Source organism: Balaenoptera borealis, assembly GCF_965194805.1.
Source record: "Balaenoptera borealis genome assembly, chromosome: 6".
NCBI classification, from domain to species: domain Eukaryota; kingdom Metazoa; phylum Chordata; class Mammalia; order Artiodactyla; family Balaenopteridae; genus Balaenoptera; species Balaenoptera borealis.
The window spans coordinates 113,013,734-113,034,011 of record NC_138863.1 but is presented as its reverse complement, the minus strand read 5'-3'; the positions used below and the strand labels follow the sequence as shown (position 1 = coordinate 113,034,011).

The window sequence follows — 20,278 nt, the reverse complement described above, 5'->3', positions numbered from 1 at the left end:
TATCTCGGCATCTGCTGAGTCAATCAGGGTATACTGTGGGAAACTCTCATCTCCCCATGATCCGAATTAGGTGGGATCCAGTTCTGACAACATGAGTTAATCATCACTAGAAATACTGGCAAGAGCTGCGGATGTTTGCGTTCCTCGGGGACAGTTTAGCGTCTCCAGATAAATATTCCAATCCAACTGACTGCCTTCTCTGAGCTTTCCTTCACCAAACTTACTCCCCCATAAGGAGGACAAGCCAAAAGCAAAGTGTTGGGTCCCCGGTAATTTACAAGGCTAGGACAATACTTCAAAATACCAATACTTCAATTGGTCTCGCCATCGTTGGTATTCAGTAGTATGTCGCTATAGGATATGTTTCTTCTTGCAGAATTGTACAGTATCCATGTGACTGTTTTTACCCTCAAAATCCAGTCAGATTACTTTTCAAAGAAGTTTTAGGAATTGGGTTGCCAAATTCATGCAGTCTCCATGTTAAGAGCTCCTGTCTCTGTGGCCTCCAGCTATGAGGCAGGTTTTTATGAGAACGAAAAGAGAAATACCTTCTCCTTGTGTCCCCTCTTTAGAATAAGAAGCTCTACTTGGACATCATTCACACGTACACGGAAGTGCACGCGACTGTTTACGGCTCCAGCACAAAGAACATTCCCAGTTACGTGAAAAACCACGGGATCCTCAGTGGACGGGACTTGCAGTTTCTTCTCCGAGAAACCAAGGTAAGTTTTTTGTAGTTTTGTAAAAATGCATCAGTATTCTTGTGCGGAGGTTTGTTTCTCTCGCCATTGCAAATGGGATCAGAATCTTCGGTGCTTTCTTTTCAGTGGTACCGTTGATCTTCACGTCATTGCTGGGCAGTGGTTTTCTAGACTAGCTGTAGCTTAATAGTTAGCAAATTGTGAAAGGAGGTTGCTACCATTTAGAACTTATTTACTGAGGACCTGCTTTGTGCCAAGAAGCATCAAGTGAGGGGCTGGGGACATGGTGGCAAACAGGAAAAGTAGGGTATCAGACGTTCTCAGAGAGCAGCAGCTTTCCCAGCAAGCCTGGGGCACTTAACTCCTCCACCTCTCCAATCACCCCTGTTCAAGGAACCCGTCCCCCAACTAGCTTTTCATCACACCTGCTTGTTCAGAACGTTTGTACTGGACACTGGAGAAGTTCAGACAAGGGAAGAGTCCTTGGGGGCTCAGGGAGCAAGGAAGGCATCGTGAGAGCTGTGAGAGATGAAGGATGCAGGTGTGGAGGCACCTGGCATTTGGCACAGACGGCAGTGAGTCAGGTGGTGGAGGTGGAGATGACACACCCAGGAGAGTCAAGAGACCAACCCAGCGAGTCTGTGTGTCGGGAAATAGTGGAAGATAAAATTTGAGAAGGGGCTGAGGGTCTGAATGTCACAGATGTAGAATTCAGGCCACGTGGTGTGGGTAGGTGGGTAGGAGCAACTGATGGATGGTCGTTTCAGTAGCATGATGAGTGTGGTGTTTTCACATCCTGGGGGTGTCCACCCAGTGGTCTCTGCCCTTCCTATAATTCTGCCATGGACGCATCCGGTGAGGTTAGGGGACCTGCAAATAGATCAGTGTTGGGCCTTGAAGGGTTGGTTGGCACGTTGATGTATTCCTCATGTTTATTAATAAGCTCTTTTTAAAAAAAATTAAACGTATATATCTTAAAAATCTTTCCGTATCAGACATAGCTGGGCTAAAGGATATATACATTTGTAGTTTTAAAGGTTATAGCCAAAATGGCTCCGCAGATATTATACAGTCTATCAGTCAGTGCTTGTTACCTTTCTCTCTTTATGAGTGAGGTAGAGCAGCTTTTCACACGTTTATGGCATAGATTCCTGAGTCCTGCCTCTAAATGCTACACGTTCTTTAGGTAAAATACTGCAATCCATTAAAAGGGTTATGGTATTGAACACGATAACATCACAGGTATTAGACAAATATATCAGACTTCAGTAAATTATTTAGATAAGTAAAGAGGATTGCAATACATATCATGAAAATTCATGTTTATTAATAAGCTCTTATTTGTGAATTTTACAAATACGTCTCGAGCAGCTCCTATGTGCCAGGCATCATGTAAAGGATACAGGAGCAAAGAAAACAAGCACGATCCCTGCCCTGCATTATCAATAGTGAATTGTTCAGCTCTGGTCCTGACTTCATTTTCTTTGTCAAGGTAGAGGAGAGAGGCTAAGCGGATGAGTTTCTGTGGCATCGTAGCATTTCTGATCAGTGTGTGTGATACTTCAGTGTGGGAAAGCACATTCACATATGCTGTCCTGTTTACTTCTCACCACAGCCTTCAGAGGTAGGCAGGGCAGGTATTACTGTTAACTTTATTCTGAACAGGAGGAAATAGACTAGAGAGTTGGGCTTGTCCATTGTCAGTGAGGTCACCCTGGAGGTAACCCTGACTCGTGATTTTTTTATTGCAAGTGAAAGCTCTGCTAGGCCCTCGACGTACCAGCCTCATGAAAAAAACATACAAACTTAAGAACATTCAGTGGATACTCACAAGCCAAAAGAATCTGCATCTCCTTTCTGCCTCAGTTTCTCCATAGGTAAATGCATTTGATCATTTCTACCTCCCAAGTCATGTGTGTGATGCCGTGAATAAATTCACTTGATAAATTTCTCTCCCTGGCCAAAGATCTGGTTTGTTTCATTAAGATTTTACTTCCTTACAAGGTCATCTGCAGTCTGATGATGGTGGCCGTCACCAGAGCTCCCCAGTTTGTACTGTTTGCTTTCCGTTCACCTTCTGTCTTAGGAGGACATTTTAGAATCATTAGAAAGTCCGGGCTCTTTAGCCGCAATGCTGTTTTTGCTTCATTTTCCTTTTCCCCGCATCAGATTGTGGGAAAAGCTCAAGCTCCTTTAAAATTACAGTTGGCAGCGCTGCTTCTCTGTCGTCACTGCCCCACACGCTTCTATTAACCCAGCTGTGCGAATGTCTTACTCAGCCTTACAGATCTTAAAAGAACACTTACTTACAGACCATCCACTTACCCTGTCAGAGAATGAGAGGTAGGCCGAAGCTAAGGTCCCTGATGTCTGGAGAGCAACAGAGAAGAGGCCTGAAAGGCCCAGGCCATGAGGTCGGAGATTGCCCGAGATTACCCAAGGATTACAGCTGGAATTTTGAGTGTAAGGGTCATCTGTTTATCCTTGAAAAACTGGTGCTTTCAGAGGATGTCGCTGATCCCATTTGGTATTGCCTGTTCAGAGGACTAGAATATATGAAAGGACTCCGAGTGGAATCATGGCTGAAACGGTCGGCAAATATGATGAAAATGAGGCAGTGTGTCGCTGAGGCTCCCCTTCTACCCAGAACCCAGCACCAGGGGAATTTCCTTACAGATTGGGGCATTTGCATCCCACGCTGCCTTGGAGGAGCATTTGGAGTGAGCCCAAACGGGTACCTCCCTTTCTGACCGTGAGAGTCGAGAACAAATCTGGCTGTGGGAAAGCAGAGGAAGAAGCAGCTGCTTCTCCTGCTGTTGCCGCACACCTTTTCTGCCCACAACTCTGGCCATTTCCCCCGCCAGCCCTTGGATGGGGGCATGGCGGCCCTGTTTCCCTCCCATGTCAGCTCAGCAGCTTAGCTGTGGGACTCGCCTAGAAGCCCGGGCGGGGTTGGAAGATAGGCAGTATGTACTACTGTCCCTGTTCTATTCCATCCTCGGGTCTGACCCCCCCTATCAACCGTGGCTCTTCCCACAAGCTTGGATGTGGTTGCACAAGCTCTCTCAGAACCCCAGGGCCCAAGGCAGCCACGACCAGTGGACCAGACGCTCGTGCAGTTCCATGAGAACCCAGGGGCTCTGCTTGTTCTGTTGACAGGTACCTTCTCAGGGCCTGGCTTGTAGAGGTCTTCAGATAACCGTATGAAGAATGAAGGAAGGAGTCCAGAAGAAATCCACTGGCCATCTGGGATCTTGGGGCCATGCCCCTAGGATTGATTTCTTGCTTTTCTCCTGAATAATGTGCCTAGATCTCCAAGATCTCCCCAACAAGGGACACTGTCCTTCTGATATCCCGTGCTTGCCTCTCCGTGGTGTTGCCCACATCCTCAGGCCCTGTGAGAGAGAGCCCAAGAGCGAGCTTACTGCTGGAGCAATCCGTCTTCTGTGTCTACTTCAGGTCCTGCAGTATCCAACCTCAGGCAGTCAAGCAGGTTTCGTCCTGGTGACAGGTCCCAAAAGCCATTCCCATTCCAACTAGGTGGAAAATAATTTGCATACACTTACCCATGCACACACGCTCCATCCTCCCCCCTCCCCTCCCACATATGTATATAGACTGAAGAATGTATGGACATAGGATTCATTAACCTCTCCGAATGAGGTTTCAAGAACAAAGGCACCTCCTCACACCCAAATACACACAACCCCTTTATGTTATCACGGGGCACGACCATGGGGTTTCACTGCATCAGTAACGACCGTTTCTCTAACCCTTCCCTGTGTTAAGCCCTTTCCGTGAATTCTTTCTTCATCACTAAAATCCTCTGACCTCGGTACCGTTAGAACCCATCTTAACTGTGGTGGTGAGCCAGGCCTGTGATGCCTCCTCACCGTTAAGAGCTGAGGGGTAGGCCTGGTGAGCTATTGGGGTGAGAGGGGTGGTCCGGACAGCTTCTCCAAGGAGGTGCACCTGAGCTGCCTTTTCATGGTAGACATTGCATGCTGGCACAGCTGAAGATGGTCGGCATCTGCAGTTGTACATGTATCTGAATGTTCTCTTCCTCCCCACCTCCAGGGTAATATGCTTTCGCAATGCAAATTGCAATGCATTTGATTTTGTGCTGGGGCTTCCAAATGACCGAAGGGCAGGGACTTGTGATCTTGATGTTGTTGTTGGATTTTTTGTTTTGTTTCTGGAAGGCCACTTACATAGTGGGCATAGTCTGGGAGTCTACCCAGTGAGCTGGTCTCCAGGAAATGACCTTTGATTTAGTGGCCAATACTGACTAACCTGGGGTGCTTAAACGTGCTTGGCAAGTATCATTGTCTTTGTCTCCTTTGCCCTTCTAGACCTTTAGGAAGACAGTCTTCAGGTAGGGTAGGTTAGGGGCTTCTGGAGCCCAGGAGAGGGCGTAGCCAAACATATATGGGAGAGATTTTGGCCACTGTTTTCTCTTCCATCAGCGTTGGGTACAAAAGGGAAGACAGATGTCCAGAGAGGGGACCTTGCCGGCTACACAAAAGCATCACCTATCAGGAAAATAGATTTTCTCCATTCCCAGCCTTGTATGGATTCTTTTTAAAGATATAAAAGGGATACCTATTATCAAAAATGTAATGATTCCCAATCATTATGTGAAGAATAAACAAGTAAGGCTTAGCCATAGCATGTGGCTCATGGGACTGACCTTTGCTTGAGGCAGTCACTGTAAACCATGTCCCCTCTCTCTTCTGATGGATGCCCCCCACCCCTGTTTTTTAATCCAGGTACTTTATGAAACACAGAGAACTCATAAATACACGTAAGCAGGTGCTGAACCTCTTGTAAAACCCCACAACCACAACTCCTGCACAGCAAACTCCAGCTAGACAACAAAAGGTCGTGTGCGTGCTGCACGTCAAGTTGAACCTGGGTTTGAACTTGGACTAGCGTTTAGCGAACATTTACTAAGTGCCAAACCTTGGAATACATCCTTTCCATGAAGTATCTCCTTGAATCCTCAGAGCAGCCCCATGAAATAAAGCACGATTACTTTCACCACTTTACACATGAAAAGACAGGTTTAGAGAGCTTGTGTTACCTTGACCAAGGCCCACAGCTAGAGAGAATGCATTATCAGTGGACCCCAGATAATCCATAGAGAGAGGCATATAACAATTTCCCACAGTTACAGAGCTAGGAAATGATGCAGCCAGGGTTGGAAACCTGGTCGGCGTGACTCCAGAGCTTGTGCTCTTAATCACCACATTGTCCTGGTCTCAGAACTACCTTTATCCACCTTTAAAGGATTCTTTGTGAACTACTCCGCTTAGGGGTTTAAAACAATTTCGTTTCTCCTTTCACACAGAGTACAAATCTGAGTGGCTTAACTAAACTCTTTGTCGACGTGTAGGGACTTCCCAATCCTAGAGCTTCACCTGTTCTCTCTTCCTTAGTGTTAGTTCAAATGTTAAATTTTAGAGCATGTAATTTAAAGCTCTATTTAGAAACGCTCATTGATGGGGTCAGAGCTGCAGCCATGGAGATGTCTCGTCGTCTGGAAGATCCTCATTACATTCTAGGTTTCTGAAAGCCAGATGAAGCATCAATAAAATATGCTGTGTCCTCCTGAGGAGTTAAGCCTCTGCACTTGAATGCATTCTTGCAGTGTCTCTCTTGCCCCCGTGCTAAGGAAATCTGTAAGCGAGCAGAATGATGGGGGGAGTGGGGAACTAGGGGAAAAGCAATTTAGTGTGGTTAAGGTACCAGTGTGTGGCAAGGCCATAAGCACTCAGAAGTTCATGCAATACCCTTGGGTGGTGATAAACCCTCTCTGCCTATCCTGTTGTCATTCAAACCTCAGGTGTGCTATTTGACCTTAATACATCTGCTCCATTATAATGTCACAGGTAGTGAGTACACAGGAAGCAAGAAGGAAGGTTGCTTATTGACAGAAGTGACAAAGAACTGTCATTTTGGTGTTTCCAAGTAATGCATTTCCTGCGATCCTAATTAGTGTGACGAGAAGACTCATTGCCAGGAAATTGTGTGGTATTTGCTTTAGCTTCATTCTGAAATGGTGAGGCTTTGGAGAGTTAGCCCAAAGTGTTTATGTGTACTGAGATATTCGGATGCCAGCAGGGCAGAAGAGGTGGTGCAAATTGTTATTCACATATAATTAAACCTAGGTCCCATTCAAGTCCATTAAGCAACAGCCTCAAATCCTTTTAATTAATGGGTTCAGATTGGTGGGCCTGAAGGAGCTAATTAAATTTTTTTCCCAGGATTTTCTATTTAAATAGACAACCATTGTGCTTCCTACATTTCCTCCAAAGTTATTCTTTGTAATTTAGTGTTGATGGAGGTATCAGCACTTCATGGCAGGCCCCGGTTTTCAGAGGTCAGAAAACACTCTGGGCCCCTGGTTAAACCCACGGAGACCCCTGTCTGCATCTTCCAGGATCTGGAAGTCCTGTGCTTTCCTGAGCCCAGCCACGGCCTGACAGAGGTCCTCTTTTCCCCGGAGACCCGACACCTGCTCCCCAAAATCTGCTGGGGGAGGCAGATCACAGAAATCCAAAGCCTCAAGGATAGTAACCCTGGGTTCTTCATATTTAACAGAGCTGGGATGTCTTGGGACTAGTTCTTCATGCCCTCATGGCAGACAGCTTCCAAGCTCTTCTGCTACCACATTTTCCCTCACCCCTGTGTCTCTGGTTCTTCTGCTCCAGGAGAAATGACTCAGCTAGCAGTGAGAGCTCGGCTGGCTTCTCAAAGCTTTTCCTCCACAGTTCCCTTCTCTGTGGACACCCCTGAGGGTCATCTCAAGGTTTACAGGATATGAAAGGTTATTCTTCCAAACAACAAAAAGGTTAAGTACCATGTTCTGTGCAGAAGAACATACAGTTATAGGATGGGGCATCTCTCCAGAAAACCTGAGATTTTAGTTTCTTGCCCCCAGAAAATTCCCTGCGGGGGCTTCATGACTCTCCAATATGTCTAACATGGGCCACACTGCGCGTTCAGCCCTGGAATTGAGTGCCCAGCACATACGGGTTGCATCTTCCAGTGCTGCCGGGGTTAGACTCAGGGCTGTCTAGGCAGAAGTATTCCAGATCATCATTCAATTAAAGCAGCTGCAGAGACAGGATTACTGGGGAGAGGGCCCGGGAAAGGAGGCTCAAGCATCTAGCCGTATCCGGTTCAGCAGCATCCTTCACTCTCGGGGCGTGGCCGTGTGGATGTTCCCCAACATGATGGCAGAAGGAAAGGACACCCTGGGACCCAGTTATCCTTTGCCACTTGATGTGCCTGGGAGACTGGAGAGATTTCAGGATAGGCTCCTTCATGTGGGTAGGGAGATCTCACACGTCACCAAGCCTAGACTTGGACCAAGCCCGTCAGGACCCACAGCCGCCCAGTGGTGTGAAATACCCCGAGGGGAGGGTACGCAAGGATGCCTTTCTATGAGATGATGTTTCATTTCTGGACCCAGGAATCAATGCCACTGAACTGCAGGGAGTCCCCTTTGTCACAGCGGCTCTCAGCCGTGGTCCCGGCGAGGACTCTGACATGTGTTTTTGCTGCCATCTCTTGTCTGCCGTGGGGACAACTTGTGGTTTACTTGCTGGGGTGGGAAAGCCTTGCCCAGTTACAGCTCTACACCCTCTCCCCACATTGAGGGGAAAATAAAACCCAAGATGCTGGTGTCCCCCAGCGAAAACCCCATTATGAAAACCCATGTTTGCTGACCTACCATCATTTTAATGCAGCTCCATGTGAACTGTAATCAAACCGCCCAGCGACCTTTCTGTCCCTCTTCCCGGCATCACTGAAAGGGCCTGTTGTTCCTTTGGTTCAATGAAGAAACCTTCTGTTTAGTTAAGCAAGTGTTTTTGCAGTCATGTCTCCTGGTAAGTTACAGAAAGATTATTGTTGGGTCTTGGGTTTTGTTGTTGTTTTTATTCTTTGAATACCTCCACCTCCCTACCCCCTCAGCTGCCCGCCATGACACTTACTGCTCTACTTTTTTACAAAGGAGGGAAATTCATAATGACCTGAGCAGCTTCCTGGGCACTTACAGGTCCCTGGTCATGTTTTTCAGGCCCTGGTGTAAGCTGGCTTCTCATTTATCCACCCCCAACCAGGGCCTGGGAACTTTCCAGAGTCTCAGAGGCATCGGCACAGGAATGGAGCCCAGAAGAGACCCCCATGAGCCAGGGACGCCAGTCCTGATTGATGTGTTTACATGTGGTGTGCTCCTCTGTCTTACAGCTGTTTGTTGGACTTGGGTTCCCTTATGAAGGCCCGGCTCCCTTGGAGGCCATCGCAAATGGATGTGCTTTTCTGAATCCCAAGTTCAACCCACCCAAAAGCAGCAAAAACACAGACTTTTTCATTGGCAAGCCAACTCTGAGAGAGGTAAGCATCTATAAAACTCATTCTACTTTCACTCATATGAATGGTAGCTGTTTGTTGAGTGCTAGGAGCCCATTTGAACCTCCGAGCCTTGGACGGCAGGTATTGTCAACTTCATTTCACTTAGTTGGGTGGAAGGAGGATCCTTCCTTGAAGAATCATCATCCTTGAGAAAACAGACGTATCGGGGTAACTGAATAGTACGCCTGGTATTTTAGCCGACTGTCAGCAGGTGCCATCCTGAGAAGCAATCCTGCCACCGCTCGAACCATTTGCAGAAGCCTTATTTGGATTGCCTTTGGAGGTCCTCTGGAAAATCCACAGTGGTGATGAATCACCATTGAAGGCAGTTGGATTCTATTTGGGACAATAAACCAAAGTCATTTAGAGCGTGTGAGTGACCAGGCTGGGTGTTTCTATGTCTGGTTAGAAACACGTATGTGCAAGAACCCATAAGATTGATATCTTATTATTTCTTAGTTATTTCTGCACAGTTCGTAAGTGGCTCTCCAGGCTGCTTTCAAGGAAGAAGCCTCTCAGTGTCTATTTGTCCCAGTGCCCTTGTCATTTGGGACCGTCTACTGGGGAGGACACTGCTGGGTGGCCCTCCCAGGACATGTGTCTAAAGCATACATTTTTCACCTCTGCTACTTTTAAACCTTTCTGGGTCAGTTCTCCTGACCCCATTCCCCCCTTCCCCAAATAGTATATAAGACACATTTTCCGTGATTATTCTTTACCTTTCAGTCAGAGAACTTACCAGTTAATAGAGTTGATCATTCTGAGAGTTCTTTTCTTTGACCCTCCCCGTCACTGGTGAAAGGGCCAAAGGAGATGGAAGAAGATCAGCAAGACCACAGATTATCCTGAAAAAGATGAACCTGTGGCCCAGATAACCTCTGACAAAGGTTAACGAGGCGTGTGCGTGTGTGTGTGCGCGGGCACGCTTGCTTTTTCCTTCTGCTAGTACTGTAAATTTGAGTTCTTCATTTTGGGGAGTGCTTTGGGGGGCGGGGGGTCATTCCTCAGCAACACTTCATGCACACAGCGTTTGGACTTCCCGTGCTGTGGGGCGGGTACCAGAACACAGATCAGGAACCTTCAGTCTGGTACCCAAGAACTTACTCTTTGCAAAGGTTTGAAAGGATGCCCCCCAGCAGTGAGAATGTCTCTCAGCTTAGGCATCTATGCTCTAGCGTGCGGCTGACTTTGAAACTTGGGAGCTCTGGGTAGAAAGTGTGGGCTAATAAATCATGCCTGTGTTACGTTTGAATGTAGGAAATCTCTGAAGTTCTACATCTGCCTAAATTGGATAATTACTTGTAATTTTCAATGCTTTTTCCACTTTTTTGTGATAAATTATACACAGTGAGAAACGATGATTTTTAACCTTTTTTGAGTGTCCAGTTCACTGGTGTTCAGTCCATTCGCAATGTTGTGCAATCATCACCACTATCCACTCTCATAGATTTATTGTTCCAAACAGAAGCTCTGTACATTAACAGTAACTCTCCATTCTCCCCTCCTCGAGCCCTGAATAGAAGAGTAGAACCACTACTCTACTTTCTGTATATAAATTTACCTATTCTAGGTGCCTGATGTAAGTGTCGTTGTACAGTGTTTGTGACCAGCCTATTTCACTAAGCATGTTTTCAAGGTTCGTTCATGTTGTTACACGTGTCAGAATCTTTCCTTTTTAATGCTGAATAATATTTAATTGTATGAATAGCCCACATTTTGTTTATCCGTTCCTCTGTTCATCGACACTTGGATTGTTTCCATTTCTTGTCTATTACGAAAAATGCTGCTACAAACATGGGTGTACAAGTATCTGTTTGAGTCCTTGCTTTCAATTCTTTGTGGTATATATACCTATGAGTGGAATTGCTGCAACTTGCTTTTTATTTATTTTGAAATAATATTAGTCTTAAAGAAAAGCTGCAAAAAGAGTACAGAGTTTGGTTATATGCTTCATGCAGCTTCCGCTAATGGTAACATATTATAAAACCACAGTGTAATTGTCAAAACCAAGAAGTTAACGTTGGTACCGTAATATTATCTAAACTACAGACTTTATTTGGATTTCACCAGTTTTTCCACTAACATCCTTTTTCTGGTCCAGGCTCCCACATGGCCTTTACCTGTCATGTCTCTTTAGTCTCCTCCAATCTGTGCCAATTCTTCAGTCTTTCACTGTCATTCATGACCTTGACATTTTGAAAGAGTACCAGTCAGTTGTTCTGTACACTGTCCCTCCATTTGGATTTGACTGGTGTTTTCTCCTGATTAGTTTGAGGTTACACATTTTTGGCAAGAATCCCACAGAAGTCATGTGGCCTCAGTGTATCATGTCAGGGGGTGCATGATACCAATGTCTTATTACTTGGTGATGTAACCTTGATCACTTGGTTAAGGTCGTGTTTGCCAGGTTTCTCCACCGTAAAGTTACTGTTTTTCTCTTTGTTGGGGGAAGTACTTTGAGACCATGCAAATACCCTCGTTCTCCTCCAACTTTTGCCCATTTATTTTTACCATGTATCAGTGGATCTTTCTTGCAACCATTGTTACAGTGATATTCTAATGATGATTTTTCCCTCATGATTTTTTTTTTCTGGTTTCCCGTGATAATAACCATCTTAGTTAACATTTATTGGAGCACTTACTATGTGCTAAGGGCTTTTTAAAAATGGTTTTTTATTGAAGTATAGTTGATTTACAATGTTGTGTTACTTTCAGGTGTACAGCAAAGTGATTCAGTTCCATATATTTTTTTTTTCCTTTTCAGATTCTTTTCCCATATAGGTTATTACAAAATATTGAGTATAGTTCCCTGTGCTATACAGTAGGTCCTTGTTTTTTTATCCATTTTACATGCAGTAGTATGTATACATTATTCCCAAATTCCTAATTTATCCCTCTCACCACCCCACCCTTTCCCCTTTGGTAACCATAAGTTTGTTTTCTATGTCTATGAGTCTTTTTCTGTTTTGTAAATAAGTTCATTTGTATCATTTTTTAAGATTCCACATATAAGTGATATCACATGGTATTTGCCTTTCTCTGTCTGACTTACTAATGCATGAAAAGCAAAGAAACCCATCAGTTTTCTTGCTGCAGTTTCTATATACAAGATTTTGGGAAATGATTCATCAAAAGTATTTTGGACTGACTTGGTACCTTCTTGATCATTAGAATTAGATAATAATTTAAATTTTGATAATTCTGAAGATTTTGATAACACTGTATTACAACTGAGTACTTTTTCCTGAAAAAAATTGAAGACCCTCTTAAACACAATCTAACCCTTTGCCAGTGAAGGATGTAATGTTACATAGATCAGATCAGCCAGTATGAAATTGCTGAGAAAAGTATGTTCATCCTGTCGGTATGATCCTTTAGTAATTTGCTTTTTATTGAGGTGATAGAGGGTTTTCACTTCATGGCATAAAAAGGGAATAGGTGTTGGAGCTGCCGCCCAGGCATTTGGTTCCACCTATCCTTTCAGATGGTCCCACCAGTGTTGGAATGAGACTCCAGTTAGAATGGCACTGGGGGAGGCTTTCAACAGCTGCTCAGCAAGTGACCTCCCACAGGTGACTCCATTAGTCCTGGGCTCCCGTGAGAGGGCTGGGAGGCAGAGGTCAGCTGACAGACGTTCATTGTATCCCCACAGGGCCTGTGGTACTAAGTCACTGCATTGGGGGAACTTATCAAGACACATTTCCTGTTTCCCAGGAGCTCAGATTTTGATATGGAAGTGTGATAAGAGCGATGCCTAATCAACGGGAATGCATAAGGAAATAGCTGAGTACATTAAGCGGGGGAAGTTAACTTGGAGTGGTGCCCGGTGGAGAATGTGCTGGGTTAGCTAGAAGGGGATAGTGGGGGAGCTGTGCTTTATAGGAAAAGAAGAGTTGGGTTTTGAGTTGGAGAAGCAAGAATGTTGATGCGTTGGAGGGAAAACCCCAAGCAGGTCACTTTACTTTATGCAGGAGGGCAGGTTCCATCTGATGTCCATTTCCTTCTCCGCTGGAGACGGTGCAGAGAGCAGGCTGATAGCCAGTGACAGGACACAGCTGTGAGAGGAGCCAGTGAACTTGACCTCACGGGCAGGTGGGCCGCCCCACTCTGCTCTTTCAACTCACAGAATCCCCCTGATCAAAGATGCTTTTAATTGGGAAAGAGCTATCAACACTTGTACAGATTTCTAAGGGTCAAGAATCCCTAGAAAGTATCCTTTTTTTTTTTTTTCCCTCAGCAAATAGAAAAATTTTAACCAAAACGTATATAATTACGTAGCTATCTTTTTGTGCCTTTGCTAATCTTTTGAGCTAAGCAACAATAGATCCATGTAAATGGGTCCATATAAATTGCATCAATGTCTCTTCTTTGCCTTCATTTGAAGAGAAGTCTAAATTTTTCTTTGTATTTAGAAAACAAAAAGCTTTGTTTTTATTTTTGCATTGGACCCATTTTTAAAACCACAGTGTACACACTCAAGAGAAGTTCCATATGCCCTTAAGTATAATGTGGTTGGTTCAAGTTACACTTTAAATGTAATATAATTTGGATTTCTATCTTTATATTAGGAAACAGATTAGTAGGTTCTTAATCATTATTCTGACATTTTGTAAACCATTCGAAATTCTCTGGCTCCAGGGTTTCCTTTTCCATAAAAAGAACTTGTGTTCTTCTTGGAGATTTAACAGCCGCTCTGAAATAACATCTCATATTTAATAAGATTTTCATTACTTTTACAGACTATACTCCAGTAAATATACTGATTGATATACGATGAAGTAGCTCAGATCAGACGGTTCTCAATAAATTAACAAGGAGGAATGGAACATCCAGAGGGGAATAATGAATCACAAAATGCCTTACTCATAAAATTAAGTAACCCTCCATAAATGTAAATGAACAAAATGACAATGGCTCAGCACTTTATATTTTCCAAGTGCTTAGAGCAACCTTGTAAATAAGCAGGGACCTTAAAAGGCAGAGGGGAGAGAGACTGCTAAATAGTGACACTGATGGCAACTTTCATTTACCCTGATTCAGTTGCAAGAATTAATTAGTTTGTTCACCAGGCCACAAAATGAAAATGGTGTGACACTTTACTCAGCTTCAGGAAAGGTCTAATACAGACATACATTCAGTCCTGGGAGTTTGTTTTAGGTTAGCCAGTTTTAAGCAAGTGATGAAAAGGCTGGTGTTTACATTGAGCTTCTTTTGGTCATTGTCTTAAGAACTCAAGAGCCTCCTTTAAAATTGTCATCTTCCTTTTTTGTCAAAAGGTAAAAAGTTGTTGAAGGATCTAGATTTGCATTTGCTCTGCTGCTTTCTAGCTGTGTGGTCTTGGGGAATTGTAAGCCCCTCTAACCCTCAGAATCCTCATCAATACACAGGAAACCTGATAAATAATGTCTGCTCAGGTGATTAGCACAGTGCCTGGCCCAACCGAGGGGCCTCACTGATACGTGCTCAATCTAAAATATGTGCTGAGAAAAAGAAAAGAATGCTCCCCCAGCTCCAGGAGCCTGCGGGCACTCTTCTTCTATCCCTGACCACACAGCTGAGCAAAAGAAAGAGGGTAAATGTCAGAAGCATGGGGGAGCTGCAGGCCAGCGAGGGGCGTGACTCTGGCAGAAGAGGCAGGAGCAAAGTCCTAGGATACCTGCACCTCAGAATCGCCTGATTTCCACGAGTGGGGGCCAGAGAAGGCTCAGCGTGGAGGCACAGTCATTTATCTTCTGGGTTTCCCCCCTGAGTAATGCACGCACACCACTGGTGTGGTAAGACACAAAGAACGGTGGCCAAGAGCAAACTGGAGAGGTGCCAGTTGAATCACCCAGTTCTCTGAGTATATTGGGATCTAAAGAAAAAAAAGAGAGCCAGCTTGGCCTCAACCCTTCTGGACCCAACACCTTCTTTTATTCGAAGTGTATTACAACATCTACTTTTCACTCCTGAAATGAAAAATATACTCTGCTAACATATGCAATTTTAAAAAAGAATGATTCTCTAACTCTAATATGAAAGAGAAGTAAAAGGAAAATACTTTGCTATAAGGTAATAGATATTTTGTGTATATGTAGTCCGGAAATACTGTATCATACCCATGAACCACACTAGAAGGCATCATGGTGTCTCATTCCTCCTTACAATGAATATGTTTGTATTTAAGAAGAATAAAACATTGAGCTGAATCTGGTCAGCCCTTTTTACTTATAATTGACATTAAAGAAAGAGAAGCTAAATCAAAAGGTGCCTACATGTAGACACACAAATATACGCGATTGGCATTACTGTGACAGCTTCAAACACAGACTGGTTTGGGTATGTTGTACTGGAGACCCAGATCCTCTGCGTGGCATTGACTTTGCTGCCATGATTTTTCTGAAATGATAACGGCTTATTGGTGAAATTCCCAATAAAACGTCCCTTGATTTACATGGCAATTATGTTTCTGGAAAACTCAATGTATATTCAGACTGTGCCAAAGAGTCGGATTCTGTGAACCCACCTGAGAGCTTGGCGGGGCGTGTGAAGGCCTGTGGGGAGTGGGCAGCTCTGCCCTGGGCAGGACGGGCACACACATCTCAAGGCGTCTGGCATCCCTGGTCCTCAGCCAGGGGCTAGGGCAGCACCCGCCAACTTTGAGAACTGAAAATGCACCAGAATGCTTTCTTTTTACCACAACCTTAAAAGGATACAAGAATAAAAGTGGGAATACATTTGCGGGGTAAATTTAGCTGTCTTTAAAAAACGGATTCTTCCAGAACTGAGAATTGCCAATATTCCTCTGGGTTTCTTTGGCCACCCTTTGTTTTTAAAATAAAACCTCCTTTAAAACAAAAGCTGCCTTTCCTTGCTTTTCTGATCATACATGGCCTTTATGACTCTTAAGGCTCTAGTGTTATGCTAATTATTATTCCAAAATTCTCTCTTTTTCTAGTAGCATTATTTCCCTTTCTATCACCTTTCATATGTGCCATTACGTATCCTTCTATGACTTTAAAGCCTATGACAATTTTATTGTAATTTCCTTGTATTTACCTGTCTATCCTAACCAGTATTTTATAACAGATGCTAGTTTGATCTAGGTGATTTTCAGGGCTGGGATATGACTGAGGGTAAATATTCATTATTTCTTGGTGTGATTTGGGGGGTTGAAGCCATCTGTAACAGCCTCCATGTCACCTGGTTATGACATTCTAACTCTTTTTTCAAAGTGGGACTCAAGGTGAGGAGCCATCACCGGACCTGACCCTGTGGATGTCATGGTCTCACGCAGGGCCATGGCCCACCGGCTGCCCTCCTGGGACCCCTAGACTCCCAGGAACCCCTCCAAAGTGCCCAAGATCCCAGCTCAAAGGGTCTAAGACAGCGTAGCCTGGCCGTGTGTCTTTTAAAACATCCCACATGAACCTGATGGGCACCCATGGGCACTGCCGGTGTTGCCAGCCGGGCACACTTTACAGCCTCCAGTGTCCTTACCTGTGCCCGTCAGCGCTGTGCATGCTTATCCAGATGGTCCTGACAGTAGACGTCCTGCTGGTCAAAAAAAAGGAAAGAAAAAAGGCTGTGGGACCCTCCCTCTTTTATTGTTATCTGCTTACGGGGTGCTTAGGAGGTTTCGATCGTCAGGGGTCAAAAACAAAAAATGACATTACCTACGCAAGTAGAACTCGGAACCATAAAAAGCATAACGCTTCACCTAGCACAGAAGGTTGAAAAATGAAAAAAGTCAGTGTTCGTGAGACTGAGGTGTTCTGTTTTTCCTTTTCCAGCTGACCTCCCAGCATCCTTATGCCGAAGTTTTCATCGGCCAGCCACACGTCTGGACTGTTGACCTCGATCATCAGGAGGAGGTGGAGGACGCCGTGAAAGCAATTTTAAGTCACAAGGTTACTTCTTTTATTCCATTTTCCCCCATTTGTGATGTGAACGCGGGATCATGTGGAAAGCATCACAGGCCCTTCGTTCGAGTAATTAGAATGTTTCCATGTCAGCTTGACTCTGAAATTAGAAAATGGCCCAGCTGTAGGACTGGCCTGGGGATTTTTGTGGAGGTTCTGTGAAATGGAATTAGAGCTGGTGTCCAGATGTGTGCATGGATTCTGCAGACCCTTTCGACATGGCTCCTGGGTCCCAGACACAGCAGTAGAAACTTGAATTCTACTTGTGTCAGTGACCTCATTATGTAGCTCTCCCAAAGATCAGAAAAGATAGACCCGCTCCCCTGCAAAAAAAAAAAAAAGTGAGAAGGAAAAGGACTACTTAAGGAAATACTGGGAAATGTTTTTTATAGCATCTGTTTATTTGGCTTTTCTACCTAAATATCTTATAAAATTTTGTATAAGTAACTAACATCTCTGGACTCTCCAGAACAATTCAGCAGACATGTATTAAGTACCTACTGTATGCAGAGCGCCCTCTGAACCACTGTCAGGGACGCTCACTTCCATAAGCATAAACGAGGCTGACTCCCTGCCTGTAGGAAACTTACCACCCTGTAGGGATGGGTCAAGTTATCGTCTCTCCCAACCCCGGGGCTGCCTTGGATTCTACCAGTAAACCCTGCCCTCTGTCTTCCTCCTATCAGAGCAGCGATTACTCTGTTATAATTTTTTAAGAGAAGCAGTATAGGTGTGGTTGTGAGGACAGGCTAGAATCAGACAGCTTGGGTTGAGGTCCAGCAGTGTCCCCTCGGGCAGTTACTTAACCTCTGAGGCTCAGTTTCCTCATCCCTGATGTAGGCTAATTTCACCTACTTTACAGGTACTTGAGAGGATCCAATGAGATAATGAATACAAAGTGCTTAAGTGCAGTGTCGATCTCATAATAAATGTCTAGTCAGGAGTATTAAGTCAGTATTACATATATAATAATGTAATATTCTTTTTTACTGAAGTATTGTTGATTTACAGTGTTGTGTTAGTTTCCAGTGTACAGCAAAGTGATTCCGTTATACATGTATATACATTCTTTTACATATTCTTTTTCCATTATGGTTTATTACAGGATATTGAATATAGTTCCCTGTACTATACAGTAGGACCTTGTTGTTTATCCATCCTATAGATAATAGCTTGCATCTGCTAATCCCAAACTCCCAATCCAACCCTCTCCTGCCCCCTCACCCCCTTGGCAACCACAAATCTGTCCTCTATATCTGTGAGTCTGTTTCTGTTTCGTAGATAAGTTCATTTGTGTCGTATTTTAGATTCCACAAATAAGTGATATCATATATGTCTTTGACTTGCTTCACTTAGTATGATAATCTCTAGGTCCATCCATGTAGCTGCAAATGGTATTATTTCATTTTTTATGGCTGAGTAATATTCCAGTGTGTGTGTGTGTGTGTGTGTCGATGGACTGTCGATTCATCTGTCGATGGACTGTTATTTCCATGTCTTGGCTAATGTAATACTATAACATTCTTACTTTTGTTAGTGATAGTCTGGATTTCCACTAGACTGTAAGCAACATGGGCAGGAACTATATCTGTCTCACTGCTGTGTTCTCAGGACCCAGCATAGCGATGTACCTAACGGATGATGGGAGGCATGGAGGGAGCGATGAATAGATGTATGCAAATCAGCACACTAAGGCAGTGTATGTTCAGTGCCAAGACCAACATGCCAGAGATGGAGGAGTGTCTGTCTTCTCTAGTTGATTTACAATGTTGTGTTAGTTTCTGGTGTACAACAAAAATGATTCAGATATGTATACATATGTGTATGTATATATATGAATATATATACTCTTTTTCATTTTCTTTTCCATTATGGTTTAATTACAGGATATTGAATATAGTTCCCTGTGCTATACAGTAGGTCCTTGTTGTTTATCTGCTTTATACACGGTAGTTTGTATCTGCTCATCCCAAAGTCTTAATTTATCCCTCCCCGCTCCTTTCCCCTCTGGTAACCGTAAGTTTGTCTTCTATTTCTGTCTTCTCTGCTCCTTATAAGGACATCTGGAGAATGCAGCATTGAGTTAAGTCTCAGAGCATGAGTAGCAATCAGCAAAGTTAAACTGAGAAGTGAGCCCAGAAAGACACGAGTTAGAGGAACAGTGAGAGTCAAGGGGAAGAGGCTAGAAAGGCGTGTATCCCAGGAGGAGTTGCCAGTTGGCCCATATAAAGGGCCGTCTTTCCCCTTTGGGGAATAAAGTGAGGCCCTCCCAACTGCCAGTTTCAGCTTGCTGAGCACATCTCCTGGGGAACAAGAGTACGCCAGTGTGTTATCCGTATCCCTTTAGAGCAGGTCTCGTTATTGAGCTTTGAGGTAGCTGCTCAGAGCTTCCCATCAGCGGCGTGCACAATCTCATCCCAGTCTCAAGTTTAGGGCAGAAGTCCCCCAGACCTCTGGTGGCCAAGCCAAGAGATGAAGTGCCGAGTGAGTGTGGTACTGCTGGCCACCTCAAGTACCTGCTGCACGTCTGCAGTTTCCCACCAGAGGATCCTTCTTGCAGAGATGGAAGGCTCTTCTTTCTTCAGTCTCAGAGTCCCCTAGGGTATTAGCTTCTAAAGCTGCCATAACAAAGAACTGCAAAGTGGTGGTTGAAACAACAGAAATTTATTCTCTCACAGTTCTGGAGGCTGCATTTAAAATTAAGATGTCGGCATCTGAAATTAAGATGTCGACAGGGCCACGCTCCCTCTGCCGCCTCTCATGGAGGGTCCTTCCTCGCCTCTTCCACCTTCTGGTGGCCCCAGGTATTCCTTGGGTTGCAGCTGCAACACTTTCATCTCTGCTGTCATATGGTGTTCTCCGTGTGTGTGTCTTTCTGTTTTCTCCACTTCTCATAGAGACATCAGTCATGTTGGATTAGGGCCCACCCTAAATCACTATGACCTCTTCTTATCTTGATTCCATCTGCAAAGACCTTATTTCCAAATAGGGTCCCATTCATATGTACTGGGGGTTAGGACTTCAACATATCTTTTGGCGGGGGGGGGGGGGGGGGGGGGGGGGGACAGAGTTCAACCCACAACACTTAGTCACTTAGTTAAGTGTGCATGCTTTTGAAGAGGAGTAATTTGAAAGCTAATGTACAGGCAGAAAATCTTGGATCATAGAGTCCAAAAGTTTTTAGATAATAGATCCCTTTTGTCAAACAAAAATCTCGTGGGAATGCCTGACACATAAAGCACTAAGTGGGTGCTG

At 44.4% G+C, this 20,278-nt stretch overlaps 1 protein-coding gene across 9 annotated transcripts in view; it reads left to right on the top strand.

Annotated features, from left to right (window-relative positions):
• Positions 1–20,278, top strand: part of MGAT5 (alpha-1,6-mannosylglycoprotein 6-beta-N-acetylglucosaminyltransferase) — a 368,150-nt gene that overhangs the window by 318,218 nt on the left and 29,654 nt on the right. For all 9 annotated transcript variants that reach the window (XM_082397885.1, XM_082397881.1, XM_082397884.1 and 6 more), the window contains 3 exons: positions 573–722; positions 8,958–9,104; positions 16,895–17,011. In XM_082397885.1, the coding sequence (XP_082254011.1) occupies positions 573–722; positions 8,958–9,104; positions 16,895–17,011 (414 nt within the window). The remainder of the gene's footprint in view (positions 1–572; positions 723–8,957; positions 9,105–16,894; positions 17,012–20,278) is intronic.